Source organism: Stenella coeruleoalba (assembly GCF_951394435.1).
Source record: "Stenella coeruleoalba genome assembly, chromosome: 16".
Classification (NCBI taxonomy): domain Eukaryota; kingdom Metazoa; phylum Chordata; class Mammalia; order Artiodactyla; family Delphinidae; genus Stenella; species Stenella coeruleoalba.
In genome coordinates, this window is record NC_137162.1 from 47,012,163 (window position 1) to 47,037,445 (window position 25,283).

Consider the following 25,283-nt stretch of genomic DNA (forward strand, 5'->3'; position numbering starts at 1 on the left):
GGGCTCTAGGAATGAGGGCTTCAGTAGTTGTGGCGTATGGGCTTAGTTGCTCTGTGGCATGTGGGATCTTCCTGGACCGGGGACCGAACCTGTGTCCCCTGCATTGGCAGGCAGATTCTTATCCACCATGCCACCAGGGAAGCCCTGTTTGTAGACTTTTTGACGATGGCCGTTCTGACCTGTGTGAGGTGATACCGCATTGTAGTTTTGATTTGCATTTCTCTGGTAATTAGTGACATTGAGCATCTTTCATGTGCTTTTTTGGCCATCTGTATGTCTTCTTTGAGAAATGTCTATTTAGATCTTCTGCCCATTTTTTGATTGGGTATATTTTTTTTTGACATAGAGCTGCGTGAGCTGTTTATATATTTTGGAGATTAATCCCTTGTTAGTCGCTTCATTTGCAAATATTTTCTCCCATTCTGTGGGTTGTCTTTTTGTTTCGTTTATGGTTTCCTTTGCTGTGCAGAAGCCTTTAAGTTTAATTACGTCCCATTTGTTTATTTCCGTTTTTATTTTCATTACTCTAGGACGTGGATCACAAAAGATATTGCTGCCATTTATGTCAAAGAGTGTTCTGTGTTTTCCTCTAAGAGTTTTATAGTGTCCGGCCTTACATTTAGGTCTTTGATCCATTTCGAGTTTATTTTTGTGCATGGTGTTAGAGAATGTTCTAATTTCATTGTTTTACATGTAGCTTTCCTGTTTTCCCAGCACCACTTTTTTTTTTTGAGCATGATATTTGCATTATTTTATTGATTTAAAAATAATGAAAGCAAATTTATTGGACGAGCATTATTTTATTTACATTTAAAAGAAAAAAATCGGCTGTATTGACAGGCAATATTTAAATACCTATTTCAGAGATCAGTATTTACAGCACTTTCTTTAAAATAAGACATAAACAAATCACCGACTAAATCATAAGGAATAAGCACAATTTTGTAAGCTTTTTTGGTAAGGCCAAATGCATATTATGGATAAAAGATTCATTGTGACAGTAAGCTATTATTTTCTACCCTAAATGCATGCTCAACATCCGAGCACAGGATAGCATGAAAGGCATCCAATAACAGATATCAGCCAAAACTTCAAAATTACATTCAAGATTTTGTTTTTACTTATAATTAGATATGACAATGAATTCACTGCCTTCAAGATATTGAAGTTGGTCTTCTAAATATTTAAAAACAGTTAATTTTCTTAGAACATGGATTTTAAAAATGGTTATCAAAATTCACATATTAAGCTTATAATGATGCCAGGAGTATACTCTTTCTACCCTTTAATTTTATTTTTTACTAATTGTGAAAATGAAAATAGAAATATTCTAATACTAATTACATAGTATTATGTACTTACTAATTATATATGTATTGTGTATGTACTAAGTATTATGTATGTACTAATTACATAGTATTGATACTTAGTATTTTCTAAGGTTGGAGGGAAAATCCATTGTTTTTGGGCCAACGATTTACTCAGCTACAGTCCTGTGTTTCAGGCATGAAGTGCTCAGGTATTTTAGATTTTCTAGTAAACATTAGTGTAACTCTAAAATTACATGGCATGACCAACACCACTTATTGAAGAGGCTGTCCTTTCTCCACTGTACATTCCTGCCTCCTTTATCAAAGATAAGGTGACCATATGTGCGTGGGTTTATCTCTGGGCTTTCTGTCCTGTTCCATTGATCTGTCTTTCTGTTTTTGTGCCAGTACCATACTGTCTTGATTACTGTAGCTTTGTAGTATAGTCTGAAGTCAGGGAGTTTGATTCCTCGAGCTCTGTTTTTCTATCTCAGGATTGCTTTGGCTATTCAGGGTCTTTTGTGTTTCCACATAAATTTTAAGATTTTTTGTTCTACTTCTGTGAAAAATGCCACTGGTAATTTGATAGGGATTGCACTGAATCTGTAGATTGCCTTGGGTAGTATGGTCATTTTGACAATATTGATTCTTCTAATCCAAGAACATGGTATATCCTTCCATCTGTTTGTGTCATCTCCAATTTCTTTCATCAGAGTATTATAGTTTTCAGAGTAGAGGATTTTGTCTCCTCAGGTAGGTTTATTCCTAGGTATTTTATTCTTTTTGATGCAATGGTAAATGGGATTGTTTCCTTAATTTCTCTTTCTGATATTTCATTTTAGTGTATACGAATGCAAGAGATTTCTGTGTATTAAATTTGTACCCTGCAACTTTACCGAATTCATTGATGAGCTCTAGTGGTTTTCTGGTAGCATCTTTAGGATTTTCTATGTATAATATTGTGTCATCTGCAAACAGTGATGGTTTTAATTCTTCTTTTCCAATTTGGGTTCCTTCTATTTCTTGGACTTCCAAAACTATGTTGAATAAAAGTTGTGACAGTGGACATTCTTGCCTTGTTCCTGATCTTAGAGGAAATGCTTTCAGCTTTTCACCATTGAGAATGATGTTAGCTGTGGGTTTGTCATATATGGCCTTTATTATGTTGAGGTAAGTTCCCTCTGTTCGCACTTTCTGGAGAGCTTTTATCATATATGGGTGTTGAATTTTCTTAAAAGCCTTTTCTGCATATATTGAGATGATCATATGGTTTTTATTCTTCAGTTTGTTAATGTGGTGTATCATACTGATTGATTGGCAGATATTGAAGAATCCTTGCATTTCCTGGGATAAATCCCACTTGATACTGGTGTATGATCTTTTTAATATATTTTTGGATTTGGTTTTCCACTATTTTGTTGAATATTTTTGCATCTATGTTCATCAATGATACTGGCATGTACTTTTCTTTTTGTGGTATCTTTGTCTGGTTTTGGTATCAGGGTGATGGTGGCCTCATATAAAGAGCTTGGGGGAGTGTTCCTTCCTCTGCACTTTTTTGGAAGAGTTTGAGAAGGATAGGTGTTAACTTTTCTCTAAATGTTTGATAGAATTGGCCTGTGAAGCCATCTGGTCCTGGACTTTTGTTGGAAGTATTTTAATCACTGTTTCAATTTCATTACTTGTGATTAGTCCATTCATATTTTCTATTTCTTCCTGGTTCAGTCTTGGGAGATTGCAGCTTTCTAAGAATTTGTCCATTTCTTCTAGGTTGTCCATTTTATTGGCATATAGTTGCTTGTAATAGTATCTTATGATCCTTTGTATTTCTGTGGTGTCAGTTGTAATTTCTCCCTTTTCATTTCGAATTTTATTGATTTGAGTCCTCTCCTTTTTTTTCTTGAAAAACGTTTATCAATTTTGTTTACCTTCTCAAAGAACTAGTTTTTATTTATTTTTTATTATTTTTAATTGGAGTATAACTGCTTTACAATGGTGTGTTAGTTTCTGCTTTATAACAAAGTGAATCAGTTATACATATACATATGCTCCCATATCTCTTCCCTCTTGCGACTCCCTCCCTCCCACCCTCCCTATCCCACCCCTCTAGGTGGTCACAAAGCACCGAGCTGATCTCCCTGTGCTATGCGGCTACTTCCCACTAGCTATCTACCATACGTTTGGTAGTGTATATATGTCCATGCCTCTCTCTCGCTTTGTCACAGCTTACCCTTCCCCCTCCCCATATCCTCAAGTCCATTCTCTAGTAGGTCTGTGTCTTACCGCTAAGTTCTTCATGACATTTTTTTCCCCTTAAATTCCATATATATGTGTTAGCATACAGTATTTGTCTTTCTCTTTCTGACTTACTTCACTCTCTGTGACAGACTCTAGGTCTATCCACCTCATTACAAATAGCTCTATTTTGTTTCTTTTTATGGCTGAGTAATATTCCATTGTATACATGTGCCACATCTTCTTTATCCATTCATCCGATGCTGGACACTTAGGTTGTTTCCATCTCCGGGCTATTGTAAATAGAGCTGCAATGAACATTTTGGTATATGACTCGTTTTGAATTATGGTTTTCTCAGGGTATATGCCCAGTAGTGGGATTGCTGGGTCATATGGTAGTTCTATTTGTAGTTTTTTAAGGAACGTCCATACTGTTCTCCACAGTGGCTGTATCAATTTAGATTCCCACCAACAGTGCAAGAGGGTTCCCTTTTCTCCACACCCTCTCCAGCATTTATTGTTTCTAGATTTTTTGATGATGGCCATTCTGACTGGTGTGAGATGATATCTCATTGTAGTTTTGATTTGCATTTCCCTAATGATTAATGATGTTGAGCATTCTTTCATGTGTTTGTTGGCAGTCTGTATATCTTCTTTGGAGAAATGTCTGTTTAGGTCTTCTGCCCTTTTTTGGATTGGGTTGTTTGTTTTTTTTGTTATTGAGCTGCATGAGCTGCTTATAAATTTTGGAGATGAATCCTTTGTCAGTTGCTTCATTTGCAAATATTTTCTCCCATTCTGAGGGTTGTCTTTTGGTCTTGTTTATGGTTTCCTTTGCTGTGCAAAAGCTTTGAAGTTTCATTAGGTCCCATTTATTTTATTTTTGTTTTTATTTCCATTTCTCTAGGAGGTGGATCAAAAAGGATCTTGCTGTGATTTATGTCATAGAGTGTTCTGCCTCTGTTTTCCTCTAAGAGTTTGATAGTTTCTGGCCTTACATTTAGGTCTTTAATCCATTTTGAGCTTATTTTTGTGTATGGTGTTAGGGAGTGATCTAATCTCATACTGTTACATGTACCTGTCCAGTTTTCCCAGCACCACTTATTGAAGAGGCTGTCCTTTCTCCACTGTACATTCCTGCCTCCTTTATCAAAGATAAGGTGACCATATGTGCGTGGGTTTATCTCTGGGCTTTCTATCCTGTTCCATTGATCTATCTTTCTGTTTTTGTGCCAGTACCATACTGTCTTGATTACTGTAGCTTTGTAGTATAGTCTGAAGTCAGGGAGCCTGATTCCTCCAGCACCGTTTTTCGTTCTCAAGATTGCTTTGGCTATTCGGGGTCTTTTGTGTTTCCATACAAATTGTGAAATATTTTGTTCTAGTTCTGTGAAAAATGCCAGTGGTAGTTTCATAGGGATTGCATTGAATCTGTAGATTGCTTTGGGTAGGAGAGTCATTTTCACAATGTTGATTCTTCCAATCCAAGAATATGTTATATCTTTCCATCTGTTTGTATCATCTTTCATTTCTTTCATCAGTGTCCTATAATATTCTGCATACAGGTCTTTTGTCTCCTTAGGTAGGCTTATTCCTAGATATTTTATTCTTTTTGTTGTAGTGGTAAATGGGAGTATTTTGTCGATTTCAATTTCAGATTTTTCATCATTAGTATATAGGAATGTAAGAGATTTCTGTGCATTAATTTTGCATCCTGCTACTTTACCAAATTCATTGATTAGCTCTAGTAGTTTTCTGGTAACATCTTTAGGATTCTCTTTGTATAGTATCATGTCATCGGCAAACAGTGACAGCTTTACTTCTTCTTTTCCGATTTGGATTCCTTTTATTTCCTTTTCTGCTCTGATTGCTGTGGCTAAAACTTCCAAAAGTATGTTGAATAAGAGTAGTGAGAGTGGGCAACCTTGTCTTTTTCCTGATCTTAGTGGAAATGCTTTCACGTTTTCACCATTGAGGGCGATGTTGGCTGTGGGTTTGTCATATATGGCATTTATTATGTCGAGGAAAGTTCCCTCTATGCCTACTTTCTGCAGGGTTTTTATCATAAATGGGTGTTGAATTTTGTCAGAAGCTTTCTCTGCATCTGTTGAGATGATCATACGGTTTCTGTCCTTCAATTTGTTAATATGGTGTATCACGTTGATTGATTTGCGTATATTGAAGAATCCTTGCATTCCTGGAATAAACCCCACTGGATCATGGTGTATGATCCGTTTAATGTGCTGTTGGATTCTGTTTGCTAGTATTTTGTTGAGGATATTTGCATCTGTGTTCATCAGTGATATTGGCCTGTATTTTCTTTCTTTGTGACATCCTTGTCTGGTTTTGGTATCTGGGTGATGGTGGCCTGGTAGAATGTGTTTGGGAATGTTCCTCCCTCTGCTATATTTTAGAAGAGTTTGAGAAGGATAGGTACTAGCTCTCCTCTAAATGTTTGATAGAATCGCCTGTGAAGCCATCTGGTCCTGGGCTTTTGTTTCTTGGAAGCTTTTTAATCACCGTTTCAATTTCAGTGCTTGTGATTGGTCTGTTCATATTTTCTGTTTCTTCCTGATTCAGTCTTGGCAGGTTGTGCATTTCTAAGAATTTGTCCATTTCTTCCAGGTTGTGCATTTTATTGGCATAGAGTTGCTTGTAGTAATCTCTCATGATCTTTTGTATTTCTGCAGTGTCAGTTGTTACTTCTCCTTTTTCATTTCTAATTCTATTGATTTGAGTCTTCTCCCTTTTTTTCTTGATGAGTCTGGCTAATGGTTTATCAATTTTGTTTATCTTCTCAAAGAACCAGCTTTTAGTTTTATTGATCTTTGCTATCGTTTCCCTCATTTGTTTTTCATTTATTTCTGATCTGATTTTTATGATTTCTTTCCTTCTGCTAACTTTGGTGTCTTTTTGTTCTTCTTTCTCTAATTGCTTTAGGTGCAAGGTTAGGTTGTTTACTCGAGATGTTTCCTGTTTCTTAAGGTAGGATTATATTGCTATAAACTTCTCTCTTAGAACTGCTTTTGCTGCATCCCATAGATTTTGGGTCGTCGTGTCTCCATTGTCATTTGTTTCTGGGTATTTTTAAATTTTCTCTTTGATTTCTTCAGTGATCACTTCGTGATTAAGTAGTGTATTGTTTAGCCTCCATGTGTTTGTATTTTTTACAGATCTTTTCCTGTAATTGATATCTAGTCTCATAGCGTTGTGGTCAGAAAAGATACTTGATACAATTTCAGTTTTCTTAAATTTACCAAGGCTTGATTTGTGACGCAAGATATGATCTATCCTGGAGAATGTTCCATGAGCACTTGAGAAAAATGTGTATTGTGTTGTTTTTGGATGGAATGTCCTATAAATATCAATTAAGTCCATCTTGTTTAATGTATCATTTAAAGCTTGTGTTTCCTTATTTATTTTCATTTTGGATGATCTGTCCATTGGTGAAAGTGGGGTGTTAAAGTCCCCTACTATGAATGTGTTACTGTCCATTTCCCCTTTTATGGCTGTTAGTATTTGCCTTATATATTGAGGTGCTCCTATGTTGGGTGCATAGATATTTACAATTGTTATATCTTCTTCTTGGATTGATCCCTTGATCATTATGTAGTGTCCTTCTTTGTCTCTTCTAATAGTCTATTTTAAAGTCTATTTTGTCTGATATGAGAATTGCTACTCCAGCTTTCTTTTGGTTTCCATTTGCATGAAATGTCTTTTTCCATCCCCTTACTTTCAGTCTGTATATGTCTCTAGGTCTGAAGTGGGTCTCTTGTAGACAGCAAATATATGGGACGTGTTTTTGTATCCATTCAGCCAATCTGTGTCTTTTGGTGGGAGCATTTAGTCCATTTACATTTAAGGTAATTATCGATATGTATGTTCCTATTTCCCATTTTCTTAATTGTGTTGGGTTCGTTATTGTAGGTCTTTTCCTTGTCTTGTGTTTCTTGCCTAAAGAAGTTCCTTTAGCAGTTATTGTAAAGCTGGTTTTGTGGTGCTGAACTCTCTCAGCTTTTGCTTGTCTGTAATGGTTTTAATTTCTCCATCAAATGTGAATGAGATCCTTGCTGGGTAGAGTAATCTTGGTTGCAGGTTTTTCTCCTTCATCACTTTAAATATGTCCTGCCAGTCCTTTCTGTCTTGCAGAGTTTATGCTGAGAGATCAGTTGTTAACCTTATGGGGATTCCCTTGTGTGTTATTTGTTGTTTTTCCCTTGCTGCTTTTAATATGTTTTGTTTGCATTTAATTTTTGACAGCTTGATTAATATGTGTCTTGGCATATTTCTCCTGGATTTATCCTGTATGGGACTCTCTGTGCTTCCTGGACTTGATTAACTATTTCCTTTCCCATATTAGGGAAGTTTTCAACTATAATCTCTTCAAATATTTTCTCAGTCCCTTTCTTTTTCTCTTCTTCTTCTGGAACCCCTATAATTCGAATGTTGGTGCGTTTAATGTTGTCCCAGAGGTCTCTGAGACTGTCCTCAGTTCTTTTCATTCTTTTTTCTTTATTCTGCTCTGCAGTAGTTATTTCCACTATTTTATCTTCCAGGTCACTTATCCGTTCTTCTGCCTCAGTTATTCTGCTATTGATCCCATTTAGAGTATTTTTAATTTCATTTATTGTGTTGTTCATTGTTGTTTGTTTCATCTTTGTTTCTTCTAGGTCCTTGTTAAATGTTTCTTGCATTTTGTCTATTCTATTTCCAAGATTTTGGATCATCTTTACTATCATTATTCTGAATTCTTTTTCAGGTAGACTGCCTCTTTCCTCTCCATTTGTTAGGTCTGGTGGGTTTTTATTTTGTTCCTTCATCTGCTGTGTGTTTTTCTGTCTTCTCATTTTGCTTATCTTACTGGGTTTGGGGTCTCCTTTTTGCAGGCTGCAGGTTCGTAGTTCCGTTGTGTTTGGTGCCTGTCCCCAGTGGCTAAGGTTGGTTCAGTGCGTTGTGTAGGCTTCCTGGTGAAGGGGACTAGTGCCTGTGTTCTGGTGGATGAGGCTGGATCTTGTCTTTCTGGTGGGCAGGTCCACGTCTGGTGGTGTGTTTTGGGGTGTCTGTGGACTTGTTATGATTTTAGGCAGCCTCTCTGCTAATGAGTGAGGCTGTGTTCCTGTCTTGCAAGTTGTTTGGCATAGGATGTCCAGCGCTGTAGCTTGCTGGTCGTTGAGTGAAGCTGGGTGCTGGTGTTGAGATGGAGATGTCTGGGAGATTTTCACCATTTGATATTATGTGGAGCTTGGAGGTCTCTTGTGGACCAGTGTCCTGACGTTGGCTCTCCCACCTCAGAGACACGGCACTGACTCCTGGCTGCAGCACCAAGAGCCTTTCATCCACACGGCTCAGAATAAAAGGAAGAAGAAGTAGAAAGAAAGAATTAGTAGTAGCAGAGAGAGAGAGAGAGGGAGGGAGGGAGGGAGGGAGGGGGAGGGAGAGGGGAGGGGGAGAGGGAGAGAGAAAGAGAGAAAGGAAAGAACGAGAGAAAGAGAAAGAAAGAAAGAAGTCAGGGAGGGAGGAAGGAAAAAAGAAAAGATAAGGTAAAATAAGATAAAATATAATAAAGTTATTAAAATAAAAAAATAATTATTAAGAAAAAAAGAAAAAAAACGGACGTATACAATCCTAGGACAAATGGTGGAAGCGAAGCTATACAGACAAAATCTCACAGAGAAGCATACACATACACACTCACAAAAAGAGGAAAAGGGGAAAAAATCATAAATCTTGCTCTCAAAGTCCACCTCCTCAATTTGGGATGATTCGTTGTCTAAAGGAGGGAGGGAGGGAAGGAAGGAAGGAAAGAAAGAAAGAAGGTAAGGTAAAATAAGATAAAGTTATTAAAATAAAAAATATTTTAAAAAACGGACAGATAGAACCCTAGGACAAATGGTGGAAGCAAAGCTATACAGACAAAATCTCACACAGAAGCATACACATGCACACTCACTAAAAGAGGAAAAGGGAAAGAAATTATAAATCTTGCTCTCAAAGTCCACCTCCTGAATTTGGGATGATTGCTTGTCTATTCAGGTATTCCACAGATGCAGGTACATCAAGTTGATTGTGGAGCTTTAATTCGCTGCTCCTGAGGCTGCTGGGAGAGATTTCCCTTTCTCTTCTTTGCTCTCACAGCTCCCAGGGGCTCAGCTTTGGATTTGGTCCTGCCTCGGCGTGTAGGTCACTGGAGGGCATCTGTTTTTCGCTCAGACAGGACGGGGTTAAAGGAGCTGCTGTTTCGGGGGCTCTGGCTCAGCCAGGCCTGGGGGAGGGAGGGGCTCGGAGTGCGGGGCGAGCCTGCGGCGGCAGAGGCCAGTGTGACGTTGCACCAGCCTGAGGTGTGCTGTGAGTTCTCTCGGGGGAGTTGTCCCTGGATCCCGGGACCCTGGCAGTGGCGGGCTGCACAGGCTCCCAGGAGGTGAGGTGTGGATAGTGACCTGTGCTCGCACACAGGCTTCTTGGTGGCGGCAGCAGCAGCCTTAGCGTCTCATGCCCGTCTCTGGGGTCCGCGCTTTTAGCCGCCGCTTGCGCCCGTCTCTGGAGCTCCTTTAAGCAGCGCTCTTAATCCCCTCTCCTCGCGCACCAGGAAACAAAGAGGGAAGAAAAAGTCTCTTGCCTCTTCGGCAGGTCCAGACTTTTCCCCGGACTCCCTCCCGGCTAGCCGTGGTCCACGAACCCCTTCAGGCTGTGTTCACGCCGCCAACCCCAGGCCTCTCCCGGTGCTCCGACCGAAGCCCGAGCCTCAACTCCCAGCCCCGCCCGCCCTGGCGCGTGAGCAGATAAGCCTCTCGGGCTGGTGAGTGCTGGTCGGCCCTGATCCTCTGTGCGGGAATCTCTCCGCTTTGCCCTCCGCACCCCTGTTGCTGCGCTCTCCTCCGCGGCCCCGAAGCTTCCCCCCTCCGCCACCCGCAGTCTCCGCCCGAGAAGGGGCTTCCTAGTGTGTGGAAACCTTTCCTCCTTCACAGCTCCCTCCCACTGGTGCAGGTGCCATCCCTATTCTTTTGTCTCTGTTGTTTCTTTTTTTTCTTTTGCCCTACCCAGGTACGTGGGGAGTTTCTTGCCTTTTGGGAGGTCTGAGGTCTTCTGCTAGCGTTCAGTAGGTGTTCTGTAGGAGTTGTTCCACGTGTAGATGTATTTCTGGTGTATCTGTGGGGAGGAAGGTGATCTCCATGTCTTACTTTTCTGCCATCTTCCCGGAAGCCAAAGAACCAGTTTTTAGTTTCATTGATCTTTGCTATTTTCTTCGTCTCTACTTATTTCTGCTCTGATCTTTATGATTTCTTTCCTTCTACTAACTTTGGGTTTTGTTTGTTCTCTCTCTAGTTGCTTTAGGTGTAAGTTTAGGTTATTTGAGATTGTTCTTGTTTCCCAAGGTAAGATTGTATTGCTATAAACTTCCCTCTTAGAACTGCTTTTGCTGCATCCCATGAGTTTTGGACCATCATGTTTTCATTGTCATTTGTCTCTAGGCATTTTTAAATTTCTTCTTTGATTTCTTCTGTGATCCCTTGGTTGTTTAGTAACATATTGTTCAGCCTTTATGTGTTTGTGTTTTTTACAGTTTTTATCCTGTAATTGATTTCTAATCTCATAGCATTGTGGTCGGAAAAGATGCTTGATATGATTTCAGTAGTCTTAAATTCACTGATTTGTGGCCCAAGATGTGATCTATCCAGGAGAATGTTCCATGTAGACTGCCTGGGTTTGAACCTTGACCCTGCCACATGCTGAGTGAACTTGGGCACATTCTGGAGCCTGCTGCCTCTCAGTTTGTTCATCTGGAAATTGGGAATGATGATGATGGTGATGATGATAACAATAATGGTAATATTCCCTAAGTTATTCAGTTGTCTGAGGATCAAATATGTTGATACATGTAAAGTGCTTAGAACATTCACCTGGTACCATGAGTGCCATGTCTCGGCCAGTTCAGCACACTTTCCTTGTGCACACACAAGTGCATGCACACACACACATATGCACACACAAGTCCACATGCAGGTGTAGGCATGAACACTCACACACTCACACACTCACAAACACACACACACATGCATCCACACACTTCTCCCCAAAGCATTGATGGTGTCACTGGGTGCCTTCCTTGTGGGCATGTTTTCTAGAAGGGAGAAATCTCATCCCCCAGGTTCTATATACTTTGTCTTTAGGTTGAACAGCATGAGAAGGAACATTGACTGAGTCCTGCTCTATGTCAGGCATTGTCTTAGGGACTGATGTATCTTATTTCAAAACAGCCATTGTGTGTGGGAAGCTACAGTAGGCAGTCATCCATCCTGCCACCCTCTCACCTGGCTGGCTCAGCACTCAGGTCTTGGGACACCACCTGCCTGGGCTGCATCCGTCTGGGAGGACAGAACTGCCTGGACAGAATGGAGCTTTGATGTCATGCTCTGGCCCACCCCACAGCCGCCCTGCGGGGATGGTCTCTGAGTCAGAGATAGGGAGATGGCAGATGGCGGGCCTTCCAGAGTCCTTGTAGAGCTTAGGGCTGGGAGAAGTCTGTTTCTCCTTCACTATCACCGTGAGTTAGGGAGCTTCATGGATCTCCACTCCTTCCACTCTTTGCCTGGGCTGCCAGGAACCTCTTTGCCCAGTTGTGTATTTAGTTGTCACAGGTTTTCTGGGTCAAAAGTTCCTTTACCTTCTTGCTCTCTCCCTCTGTCCCTCATTTGCTTTCTTGTCCTCTATTAAATGTTTTGGATATTTTGCTTCCTAATTTTTTTTTTTTTTTGCAAATGTTATTGAGATATAGCAAACAGAAAGGTGAACAGAACACAGGTGTCACAAGTGTGTAGTTTAATGATTTTTCTCAAAGTGAACAAAGCTGGGTAAGTAGTGCCCAGGTCCAGAATCCGAGTATTACCAGCACCCCCGGGTCCCCTCAGGCTCCTTCCAGTCACTGACCCACCAAGGTAACTATGTTCTGACCTGGTTTTGCACTTTACATAAATGGAGTCATGCAGTGTACACTCTGTGTCTGGCTTCTGCTAGCAATTATGGGTTTTTTTTTTCATTTTAAAAAATGTTGGTAAAAATAGGTCTGACATAAAATTTTAACCATTTTTAAGTGTACAATTCAGTGGCATTAAGTATATTCGTCATGTGTAATCACCACCATCATTCATCTCCAAAACTCTTTTCATCTTGTAAAACAGACTCTGTACCCATTAAACAATAACTGTCCATTCCATTGTCCTCCAATCCCTGGCTACCACCATTCTACCTTCTGTCTCTATGAATTTGATTATTCTAAGTACCCATATAAGTGGAATCATACAGTATTTTACTTGTTTTAGTGGACTGGCTTGTTTCACTCGGAAAAATGTCCTCAAGGTTTGTCCATGTTATAGCATGTGTCAGAATTTCCTTCTTTTTATGGCTGAATAATATTCTGTTGTATGTACGTATCACATTTTGTTTACCCATCTATCCACTGATGGACACTTGGGTTGCTTCCGCCATTTGGATGTTGTGAATAATACTGTGAACATGGGTGTACATATATCTGCTCAAGTCTCTGCTTTCACTTCTTTCGGGTATATAGAATTGCTGGATCATATGGTAACTGTGTTTTAAATTTTTTGACATGCCTCCATACTGTTTCCCACAGCGGCTGCACCATTTTACATTCCCATGAACAGGGCACAAGGGTTCCAATTTCTTGACATCCTCACCAACACGTTTTCTGTTTTTTGGATAGTAACCGTCTTCATGGGTGTGAGGTGGTTTTGATTTGCATTTCACTAATGATCAGTGATGCTGAGTTGTGATTCTGCTTTCTCATCATCTATCGTCTGTCTTTTTGCCTGAGCTGTGTCCCATCTGTTGTCATTGCTGTCCCATGCTCCATGGTATGAGTAGACCATGGCAATCCCGCTCATTCTGCCGCTCATGGGCATTAGGTAGTTTCCCATTGGAGGGATTGCAAGGGAGTGCCACTAAGAACATTCTAGAGTGCGTCTTTCGGTGGACATAGTGTTGGGTTTTTAAATGCAAGCCACTTCCATTTGGAGGTTAGTGTTGCATAAATAAACCAATCAATAAAATGCATAATGCATGCTCCCTGAGGGCCCTCCCTCAAGGTCCTCAGGCTTGAACAAGCTCCACAGGCCAGGCCCCTGCCCGCTAGGCCCTCCTGCCCCGTCCCAGCCGCCTGGTGCCTGCCCTCCCAGTTTCTAACCTGTTCCCTCACCGGGGAGCCACCGTTGGCCCTGACAGCACCCCCTGCCCTCTGTTGTCCCCAGCGCCCTCCCCCACCACCGAGCCGGCTAGCTGAGGGTGTGACCAGCTCCTCTCTGTGCCCAGGGGTCTTTGGGCAGCGCCTGGAGGACACAGTCCACCACGAGCGGAAGTATGGCCCGCGCCTGGCACCCCTGCTGGTGGAGCAGTGTGTGGACTTCATCCGGGAGCGCGGGCTCACCGAGGAGGGCCTCTTCCGCATGCCTGGCCAGGCCAACCTGGTGAGGGACCTTCAGGATTCCTTCGACTGTGGGGAGAAGCCGCTGTTTGACAGGTGAGCTCCCGGGAGGGGTGCAGATAGGGCCACCTGTCCATTCCCCTGCATAGCCTCCTCTCAGGATGCCAGCTGAGAGGCATGGGTGCAGGATGGAGGATGGGGTGGCGCCCTACACTGGCACGTGCCCGGCCAGCCCTGCCAATGGGCAGAGTGCGGGGCACAGAATCACTGCAGCAGCCCTGCATCTCGCTTAGGGGCGGATCCTGCCACCTCCACGTGGGCGGTATCCCCTGTGGATGCCCGCAAGCCCGCCCCGGCGCGAGCAAGGGAAGGCCTCTGCTGGCACCAGCCAGGGCTCCAGGCCTTCTGCAGGGTCTGTCTCTTGGCTCTGCTTTCTTGGGATAACTTGCCCCCCAGGCTCCTTTGGTGCCAAGATGGAGGCGTGGCTCCAGCCCCACATTCTCACAGGTTTTGGGGGCGGGGGAGCAAGTCTCCTCCACCTGTCCTGGGCCAGTGCCCATCCTACCTCATCACTGGGGCTTACTGGGTCCTGGGCTCCACCCCGGGATAGTCAGCCTCACTTAAAGCCCAGGGGCTAAGAACGGGGGAGAGGTAGCTGTTTGGGGGCCTCTTCTCTCTGATGGTATCTCCATTATGGGGCAGTTTTTCATAGAAAATTCTTTCTGTATCAAGCCAGCCCTGGCCCCCATGGAGCTTCTGCCCGTTCTTCTCAGATCTGCCTTCACAGACGAGGGCCCCTCTGTTGCAGGATAGGTCCACAGGTTTCTGCTGGCAGCCCTGGCGTTTTCAGATCTTTTCCTCTCGGGGCAGAACACTTCCAGCCCCTCCAGCATCTGCCCAGACCCATCACCACAGCCAGGAGAGTCTGTCAAATCCTTTTTCACATGTGGAGCCTGGGACTGATCACCACTCCCCAGAGGGGGTCTACCCAGGAGGGCACAGGGGTTCCTTCATCTGGAGCCTCGTGAATTTCCATCTGATACTCTGAGCTTGTAGTTCATTATTTATAATCTCAGCGAGCTTGTGGTCCACTCTGAACCTCTGCCAGCCAAGCCTCTTCCATCCTGTGCCTGTGTGGCTGTGGGTTAGGGTTGGAGATTGCTTCAAACAATGCTTCTCTGTGGTTCCTGGAAACTTGCTCTTGACATTGAGGTTTTTTAGAGAAGGGACCACGGCCCCAGTTGCCACTGACCCCACACCTTGAGCACTCCCCTGGCTGTGGATGACCACGGCCTCTCCTTTCTCTGCTCCCCCCGTCACTGGGAAGGTGCTGAGGAGCTGAATGGTGGGAAATGCTGGTGGGAAATCTGACGGAAGTGATGTGATCAGTAGCCAGAGGGACCCTCGGTTCCAGAACCAAGGAGAGGATTCTGGGGACAGGTGTAGGGTTGGGTGTCCTCTGTTTCAACAGGGCAACAATAGGGTGTGAGAGCAGGTGAGTGCACCTGGGAGGGCATGAGGGAGAAGAGAGGAAAGGGGACAACCTGAGAAGCCCCATCTTGGAGGATGGGCTGGAGGTGATCCCAGGAAGAGGAGTAGACGTGTCCAGAGGGAGAGACAGGAGCCCAGGGAAGGCCTGCCCCACACTGCTGAGAGGCCGGGAGTCAGGGCTGCAAGGCGGGGGAGTCTGAGGGCCTCTGCCTCTCCAGTGGGTATTTAGCAGGTGGGCCAGAAGGGGAGAGGATCCAGGCTGAGGCCTTCAGGAACCGCAGCTTGCACAGAGCATTTGTGCAGGGGGGGGCAAAGCCGAGGAAGGCACTCCAGGGAGCTGGGTTTGGTCCTGAGGCCCAGGAGGCCAGGCACAGTTTGAGTAGGGCGGCAGCCAGATCTGATTTTGTGTTTGCAGCTATCTCCCGAGTTGGCATCAGGCGGTAAGACAGTATATCTGGATCCCCAGGAGCTACCAAAAGTCCAGGTTCCAGGCCCCGCCCTCCCCACTCCTGTGGAATCAGACACACGAATGAGGAGTGGAAATCTGCATGTATAGAAGTCCCCAGTGACTCTGCTCAGCGACCAGATCTAGGGGCCAGTGGCCAAAGGGGACCCCACGCCAGGGGGGGGGCAGAAGCAAGGGTGAGTGGCATGACGGGCACAGGGCAGACCCCCCCCTTTGCACCTTCCAACCTCAACCTCTCCTCAGCCTCTCTTCCCCCGCCCTCCGTCTCCCTCCCTGACCCCCTGCTTCCATCTGGAGCATCCCACACTAGCCCTGCCCTCAGTGCGTTTACAGACTTTTCTTCAATGGTCATATGCCCATTTTATGGATTAGAACCCAAGGCTGGGAGACCCCATGTAACTCACCCAAGATGCCCAGAGGTGGGCTCTGCCCAGCTGGATCCTGGCCTCTTTCCCAGAGCCCCTTGCCCTCCACCTACATTCCCTCCTCCAGGAAAGTTCCTCTCTCAGCCTGCTCACCCTTCCAGAACCATCCTGTTTCTCCCTCCTGTCATCCGACAGCCTCTCATCTAGGGTCTCCTCTCCTGTACCCACGCTTGCCCGTCCTCAGCCCCCTGAACACCGGGGCTCCACCCACCTTTCCAGGACCCTTCTCCACAGTGTTCCCTGCACTGCCACAGCTGGCCCGGGCTCTGAGTGCCTCTCACTTCTGGAAGCTTCTCCTGGGGTATCTGACCCCATTCTCTCCCACTTCCTGGTATCTCCTCTGGCCCTGCATTGTGCCCACCCCCAACACAGGCGTCCCAAGGCTCCTCTTCTCCACTTCCTGACGAGATTGTCCCAGGGCTGCTCCCCTCACCCACACGCTGGCAGAGGCCATCCGGGACCGAGCTGGCTTGCTCCATGTGCATAGATACGCTCTGCACCGTGAACTCCGGCCTCCAGTCCTGGACTCGCTCCTCCATAGAGCCCCACCTGGCCTGGAAGCCACAGTCACCACACCTGTCCCTTCCTGCCACCCTGGTCTCTAGTCCCTGGCCCGTAGCAGGTCTCCCAGCCCCGTCCGTGTTGTTGCCGAGCATCTCGAGGACGGTCTCCCCCACGCCCCACCTTGGTGGCTCTGGTGACTCTCGCAACAACTCTTCTTACATCACTTCGCACCCATCCATTGAGGGAGAGTGCTTGGTAGGTGTGGGGGAGTGGCCGTGAACAGGACAGACAACAGACAAGGCCCTGCCCTCACGTGGCCAGGACAGATGACAAATAAATGCACTCAGGGAACCAGCCCGGGTTCCCATCACCAAGCTCCCCTTGGCCTGGCCCACAGCACAGAGCAGGGCGTGCTCCTGGCTCCCAGAGCACGCAATCTGGCCCACAGGGAGATAGTGCTTGTTGACTGGGCTGGGATGGGAAAGATGGGCCAGGCTGTCGCATAGAGAGTGGACTGTAGGGGAGCAAGGTGTAGGGGCCAGGAGACCACAGCTGTGTTCTGGATGGACATTGGTGTCGGTGGGGCTGAGGGGGTCTTTGGGAATGAAGAGATGCAGGGGAATGGCGGCATTACCAGATCCATCCTGCAGATGGAGAAACTGAGGCTGGGGGTTATCTGCCTCACGGCGGGTTACCTGCTGTGCAACAGCGAGGGCAGAAGCTGATTTGGACCCCAGGGCAAGCCCTTGTCTCCAGCTGTTGCCCTCCTTGCCGGTGCACACTGTGCGCCTGCTCCTGGGAGAGGGAGCGGGACGGGTGACAACACCTGCCCTGAAAGGGCTCACAGGCTGGTGGGCACCCATTGTGCTGTGGGCTGCGAATATTCTCCTTGAGTGCTGGAGCTTGGGGCTGGACTCAGGCAGGTGTGTGTTGAAGGGGAGGGTCTGAGGGGAGTTTAGGGAGAAAGTGACCAGAAGCAGCCTTGGGTCAACTGTGGGGAGTGGGGAGAGAGGGAGGAAGTGAATTTCTAGGGAGGGAGAAAGGTGAGGCAGTCAGGGCTGGGCCAAGCTCGCAGACGCAGAAGCACTGGAACCCGCGGGCAGCCAGGAGCCGCCAGGATGGGGCTTTGGGCAGGGACGCAGAGGCAGGGTCTGCAGCATGGAGGGGCCACCCTGCGTCTACTTGCCCAGATCAGAAATGCTTCCACCTCCTCCATCTCCTCCTCTATGTCGGGGGAGACATAACGGCTGGCCCTTGTCCGAAGGCCAGCAGCTGATCCTCCTGGCTTCCCATCCCTCCCCGCATCCTCCTGGGGCTCCTGCACACACAGTGGCTGGCAGTGAACTGATGGGGTCCCCAGGTGGGAGAAGGGGCATTGGGCTCAAGGCTGGGTACTCACTGGGGACCTAAGCACCCAGGAAATGGATGGGTCAGCAGAGGAGGTGGCTGAGAGAAGGCACTGAAGGCCGTGGGCGGCAGCATGTCTGGCTGGAGAGGGGAGGTGGGGGCACAGATGGGGGCTGCTCCACTGGCCAGACGGAGAGCCACCAAGAGCCACCAGTCCTGAGGAAGGGAGGGGCTCTGGGTGCGTGAGTTTGAGGTGTATGTAGCCCTGTGGAACCCCAGAATTCCAAATGCCAGGGCGGAAGGGACCCCAGGGCTTGGCTCAGTGATGCCAGCCTGGACAGCCAGGGCCAGGTGGCACCTTAACGGCACAGCCATGTTCTTTTGGTCCTAGGCCCATCTTTCCTGAGCACTTCCCATGAGGGAAATGCAGGTCCAGCGTTTAAATCCAGGGCCCTGGAAAAGCAGATGAAATACCTGGGGTCTAGCCCAGCCTGGGAGGCAAGCTTGGAGGAGGTGCCAAGACTGCAGTCCAGGACCTGAACCGAGAGTCCAAACAGGCCCAGGGCTGCCGCCCTCCACAGGGCCCACTTCAGCCCGGGCAGCTCCCAGCTATGAGCAGGAGACTGGTGGCTGGGAGTGCACATACGGGGCTCTGGGGTGCTGGAAATGGGGCATCCATAGTGTGAATAGAAGCCCAGAAGCCAGGGAAAGAGCCTGACCTCTGACCTGCCCAGCCCCTGGTGGCAGGTGCCCAGGGACAGCTGCCCTTTTTCAAGGGGCTCAGCAGCCCTGCGTGGTGGGCACCTTTGACACAGCCCTCCTGCTTCCGTTGGAGGGTGAGCCTGGGCAGAGGAGCAAGCTCAGGCTTGGGTCGAAGGACAGCTGTGCCCCTGGCTGCCTGCCTCCCCGGCGTGGAGCAGCTGCACGTCACCCTCCAGAGTACCCTGGGGCAGGCAGCAGGGCAGTGGAAGGGAGCCCTTCACGCTCACCTGTTCACCAGCCAGTCGTCACAGTGCACGCGCACACACACACGGACGTGAGAGCAGAGGCTGCCCCTGGTGGGGGTGGGCCGGGGTACTGGTCACTCCTGTGGTTCCCTGGTGCCCAGGCCTCACACTCATCCCTCTGCCTGCAGCACAACAGACGTGCACACGGTGGCCTCCCTGCTGAAGCTCTACCTGCGGGAGCTCCCCGAGCCTGTGGTCCCCTTCGCCAGGTATGAGGACTTCCTTAGCTGCGCCCAGCTGCTCACCAAGGACGAGGGGGAGGTTAGTGGCTCACGGGGACCCATCCTGGGGGGGTGGGCCTGCTAGTTGGTGGCGGGTATGTGGAGACAGGACTTTCTGTGACTCTTCATGGCACACAGATCCTGCCGCCTGCTCTGTGTGTCAGGGGGGTGGTGCCCTGGAGCAGCCTGCTCTGTGGGGGACAGGCCTAGACCTCCTAATCTGGGGAGGGCCGGAACATCCCACTGTGTGTGGAGGGCACGCTGGGGCGAGGTGCCTGGAGCATCCCCTCCCTGTGTGCGGCCCTCTGTCTCCCGGAGGGGCAGGTACTTCCTAAAGCAGGCCGTGTCCCAGCCGTGCCCCTGAGCACAGGGAGCTCAGGCTGGGCCACCACCCAGTAGGCACTGCTGCTCCATCACCTGCTCCCACAACCAACTCAGGCTGCCCAGGCCGGCCGTGGGGTTCAGAAACAACCAGACCTTTCATCTGTTTCTATCCCGCCACCTCCCAAAAGAATTCGAGACTGCTCCCAGGACAGCCCCCCCGCCGCCCCGCACTGCCCGCCTGCAGCCCTGGTGGGCTCCGGCTGGGGAAGGACTGTTGGCCCTCCCTCTGGCCGTGTGGGAGATGAGGAGTCTTTATCTGGCAAATATCTGTACCTTGATCGGTGAGCTGGCCCTGACATTCCTCTGTGGCCCTGCAGAGGCACATCCCTCACAATGGCTTCTCAAAAGTAAATCTGCTTCCCCCCAGAGGTCACAAGCCAGGGAGGTGGAAGTGGTGGTGCCCTCTGGTCACCTGGGGCCAGGCCCATGGGCTGTGGATGGAGGTCTGGACTCGGATTCTCACCCCCTACTCCCTCTAGTAAGAGAAGGACTGGGGCCTCTTTGCTGGTCTTTGAAATGCTGTTTTTCTCTCTCAATCCCAAGGGAACTCTGGAGTTGGCTAAACAAGTGAGCAGCCTTCCCCTGGTCAATTACAACCTGCTCAGATATATCTGCAAGTAAGTGACTAGGAGTGGGGCTTCCCTCCCCTGTGCTCTGGCTCCCTGCCCTTCAGGGGGGTCGGGGGGCCTGGGTCATGCTTCCACTCACATGTCTGTCAAGGCAATGGAGAATATAGAAGAACACAGTCACTGCACTCATAGAGCTTACAGTCCTGAGCACATCATTCCTGAAGGAAAAGGATACAGCCTTTGTTCCTTCTGCCTCCTCTGTGTGCCTCTCACCATCCCCTCCCCATGGTCTGCCCCCTGACCACGACCTAGGCTTAGGGTGCCAGGCGAGGACATGCAGGGTGGCCTTCACCCAGCCCCGTGTCTGGGGGGATCTGGGCCTTCCTGGGCATCTGGCCCCACTGCAGGTGGGAGAATTATGTGTCCTTCCATGACAGGCCCTTGTCCCAGTGGCCTTTGCTTCTGACGGCCCTCTCAGATCTTAGAGGAAGCTCTGCCTTCTTCCAAGCCTGGCAGGGCAGCTGGCTGTGCTTAGCAGCTGTGGAAATGTGGGTGCAGCTGAGCATGGGGGCCAGGCAGCTCCCAGTAGATCTGGCATCAGGATTTGCTTCTCTGCCAACTGTCTCTTCCTTACATTGCAGGTTTCTGGATGAAGTTCAGTCCCACTCGGATGTCAACAAGATGAGTGTCCAGAACCTGGCAACCGTTTTTGGACCTAATATACTTCGGCCGCAGATAGAAGACCCAGTGACCATCATGGAAGGTAATGGTGGGGGTGTGCATGGTGCTCTGGGCTCGCCTTGATCCTGGGCAAGTCCTCAGCATCCTCAACGCCAGGCCGGCAGGAAGGGCGGCTCCATCCCTGGGGATTAGGCAGCAGCCTCTCTGGACCTCCTCACCACCTCCTCCAGCGCCTCCTCCCCCGTGGGGTCAGCTCTAAGAGGAAAAGGAGCTTTGCCCTGTGGATGGGGTCATAAGGTGCAGTTAGAATGGTGAGAGAGGCTGGGGAGCGGGTATGGAAAAGGTCAGCGCACTTGCCCTTGAACACACACAGATGTTTTTGCTTTACTAAAGTAATTTTCGATTAAATAATTGTCACAGGCTTCTTCTGGATGTCAGAGCTTTTGCAAACCCTAGGAATATTCCATTCTATAATGAAGACTAATAATGATTAAAAAAAATAGCAGCAACAGCAGCTGCTTTTAACACGCCCCGGCCTCTGCTAAGTACTTTACTTCTACCACCGTCTTTTAATCTTCACAAGCAGCCCGCGCTGTGGTTACTGCCCCCAGTTTACGGATGAGGAGACAGGCCAGGAGAGGCAAGGTGACTCTGTCAGCCCGACTTTTCAAAGGGCACAGGTGCAGGCTGGCATGGAAATGAGAGCCCTGCTTGGAGACCCCATGGAAGACTGTGCTGGCGGGGTTAGTGTGAGAGCCTAGCCGCTCACAGGCAGGAAACCCGCAGCCAGTCCTGGCTGAGCGCAGATGCCGGCGGAGACTCACACAGGACCCACCCGACGCCAGCTGGAGCCCGCTGCCCCCGGCGCCAGGCAGGCTGAGGGCAGAGGGGCCATTCCTGTCGAGCGTGACCTAGGGGAGGGGCAGGGTGGGCTGTGGAGCTGTCCCTCGCCGCCCCCAGCCGAGGGTGTGACCATTGGGGTTGATGCTCTCGCTTGGCACACCCTTGGCCTGACGGGCAGGTCTCCCCAGAGCTCCCGCCTGCCAGGTTGTGCAAACGTCTGAGGGCAGATGCTCACCCCACTGACTTGCTGAGCTTCTGCCTCACCTACTTTTCTGGACTAAAGATTGTTTACTTAGTTTTCCCCACGATTCTCAGTTACTTCTAGTGGGAGGGTCCACCCAAGTACTTCACCCTCCTCATCACGCAGAAGCCTCCCCAGTCTCTGGTATTTGGTTGAGGACAAGAGGAGGGAACGAGGCAGCAGGATCGATACCATGGTCCCGCTGCACCGCCTCCCTTTGTCACTGACCCCTCCCCCCACCCCACAGCCTCAGGAACCGAGTCCCCACAGATGCCACAGGCTGCATCTCAGGGGCTGTGGCCTGGAGAAGAGGGATTGTGTGCATGTGTGGGGGGCTGTTCACGTTGGGGGGCAGCCGTGTACATCTGTCTGTGTGCACGGGGTTGTGTATGTGTGCCTACACGCACCTGGTAAGACATCTCTACTCTGTGTCCCAGAGCCCTGTGCCTCCCAGAGTATAGACGGTCAGGCACGGCCACTGTGGGCAGCATATGGGGCAGCCGAGAGGGCCCTGCCATCCAGGTCCTGGCTTCCAGTCCCAGCCTGCCCTTGGCTCAGCCCGCAGCCTGAACAGGCATTGTGCCTGCTCGTCCCCCCGCCAGCCGGGTGGAGTGGGTGCGAAGGGACAGTGCTGCTCTGTGCTCCAGGGCCCACATTGGAGGAGGGGGGTTCTTGGCTATGGTCCTTATGTCCCTGCCTGGATTTGGAGGGGGTGGTGGCCGTCCTTTCCTTTGGGGCGGCACGTGGCAAGCTCTCGTTGAGTCCTCACTTGAGGAGTAGCCTGGTTTGGGGCTACTATCAGGGCTGGGCACCCTGGGTTCGAGCTGCAGCTTCCCCGGACTGGTCTGGAGAGCCTGAACTGGAGGTATTCACAGCCAGGCTCTTCTTGTTCCTTCTTCCTGGCAGGCACTTCTCTGGTCCAGCACCTGATGACCGTCCTGATCCGCAGACACAGCCAGCTCTTCACTTCGAGGACCACGGAAGCGCCAGCCTCCCCACGTGGGAGCCCACCATGCACCGTGGGATGGGGCTCCGAGGAGGTCACCAGGGACAGCCAGGCAGAGCCCGGCAGCCCCAGTGCCCCTGGCCTGCCCTCGCACAGGGCCTCTTCTCTGGATGGGGCTGCCGTGGCGGCATTCTCTAGAACCTCTCCCACAGGCCTGGGTAGCCGAAGCAGCCCTGCTGCCACCCCTGGGAAGAAGGTGCAGACTCTGCCCAACTGGAGGTCTTCCTTCCGGCAGTCAGGGTCCCGGTCGGGGAGCCCGAAGGTGGGCACCTCATCCCTGGAGGTGCCCATCATCTCCTCCGGAGGGAACTGGCTCATGAATGGGCTGTCCTCCCTGCGAGGCCACCGCCGGGCCTCATCGGGAGACCGGTTCAAGGACTCAGGCTCCGAGCAGAGACTCTCCACCTATGACAACGTGCCCCTGCCCAGCCCCTTTCCCAGCACGCCCAGCGTGGCCAGCATGCCATGGTCTGGGGCCTCCTCCTGCGAGGCCTCAGCCAGGGGCTCGGTCAGCAGCTGCACAGCGTGCAGGGCCAGTGACTCTTCTGCCTGCAGCTCCCTCCACACTGAGGGGGCCCTCGAGCCCTCCCCTGTCCCCAGCAGCAGCGAGGAGTGCAGATCCCCAGACCTGGACCACGGCCTGGACAGGGTGGGCGCCTGCATCAGCAGCAGTGAGCCCAGTGACCCAGGCAGCCCCACCCAGGACCTCGCCCACCGTACTGAGGCTCTCCAGGGCCTGGTCACGGAGCTCCGGGCAGAGCTGTGCCGGCAGAGGACTGAGTATGAGACAAGTGTGAAAAGGTAAAGGGTGCAGCTGCTGGGTGTGAGGTGGGCGCTCCCTGGGCCGGGCAGGGCCCTTGCAGCCAGCCAGCTCACTGGGCACCGGTCCGGGCAGTCAGCCTCTGGCTCTGAAAGAAAGTCTCCTGGAGGCAGGGCTCAGAGCAGCCAGCGCCCAGGAGCCACCTTTCTGGGACAATGCCCACAGGACAGGGCTGGGAGTGGAGGGGTGGGGATCCTATGTCTGGGAAAGCTCAGGAGCTGAGGGGCTGGCATGCTGTCAGAGGCCTTTGATGGAGAGGCTCAGAGTGGTGGTCCCTCTGGGGCCCTCAGTCAGGGAGGAGGCAGGCCCCCAAGGTATGTCCTGTAGCCCAGGAACTGGGACTGGGGCAGGGCACACGTGCAGTGCAGGCCCCAGGCCAGCCTGGTTGACTGCCCATGGTTGGACCTGATGTAGAGTGAGGACTTCTTCTGGATCGAAATCCGATTTTCTCTGAGGAGGGAGCTGGCCTTGCCGAGCCAAGCCTTCCCTTCCGCTGGGTCACAGAGGACACCTCGTGCCACCTTTTTTTTTAATATATACATTTATTTATTTATTTTTGTCTGTGTTGGGTCTTCGATGCTGCCCACGGGCTTTCTCTAGTTGCCGCGAGCAGGAGCTACTCTTCGTTGCGGTGCACGGGCTTCTCATTGTGGTGGCTTCTTTTGTTGCGGAGCACGGGCTCTAGGTGCACAGGCTTCAGTAGTTGTGGCTTCGCCGGCTCTAGAGTGCAGGCCCAGTAGTTGTGGCACATGGGATTAGTTGCTCCGCGGCATGTGGGATCTTCCCCAACCAGGGCTCGAACCCGTGTCCCCTCCATTAGCAGGCGGATTCTTAATCACTGTGCCACCAGGGAAGTCCTTCGTGCCACCCTTTAAGGCTTGCAGGCTTGTTCACTGATGGGCCCTGGTTCCAGCCTCCCTGTGCAGAGGGCATTTTCCAGCTCTGAGGCCGAGTTCCCCAATTAAAATCACCAGCAAAGCCTACACTGGACAGTGAGCGGTGCTTCCATCAGCATCTCAGACCCCTTAGCTCCTTTTGCCCAAGGCCTTGCATCAGCCTACGCATCAGACCTATGAACCCATGTCCCACCCACTAGCAGGGGGCTTCATTGGGTTCTGAGTGCTTCCTCTTTCCATCAGACAGTGGAAGTGGAAGGGATTCATGCTTCTATTTCTGAGCATGGGATTCCCACAGGGAGCTGGAATGGTAGCATTTGACCCTCTTGTTCTGCTGGCAGCTGTCTCCTGGGCACCTGGGGAGTGTCAGGTGTGTGCAGTCTCTGTGTTCACGGCAGG

The 25,283-nt window shown here is 49.5% G+C and overlaps 1 protein-coding gene across 9 annotated transcripts in view; it reads left to right on the forward strand.

Moving 5' to 3' along the window:
* ARHGAP22 (Rho GTPase activating protein 22) overlaps positions 1–25,283 on the forward strand; it is a 208,971-nt gene that overhangs the window by 176,602 nt on the left and 7,086 nt on the right. For 6 of the 9 annotated variants that reach the window (XM_079901039.1, XM_079901035.1, XM_079901041.1 and 3 more), the window contains 5 exons: positions 13,872–14,079; positions 19,352–19,484; positions 20,372–20,445; positions 21,039–21,160; positions 23,069–23,969. In XM_079901039.1, the coding sequence (XP_079757165.1) occupies positions 13,872–14,079; positions 19,352–19,484; positions 20,372–20,445; positions 21,039–21,160; positions 23,069–23,969 (1,438 nt within the window). Of the gene's footprint in view, positions 1–13,810; positions 14,080–19,351; positions 19,485–20,371; positions 20,446–21,038; positions 21,161–23,068; positions 23,970–25,283 lie in introns of those variants that run through there. The other 3 variants (XM_079901044.1, XM_079901045.1, XM_079901046.1) reach the window with 3 other exon arrangements.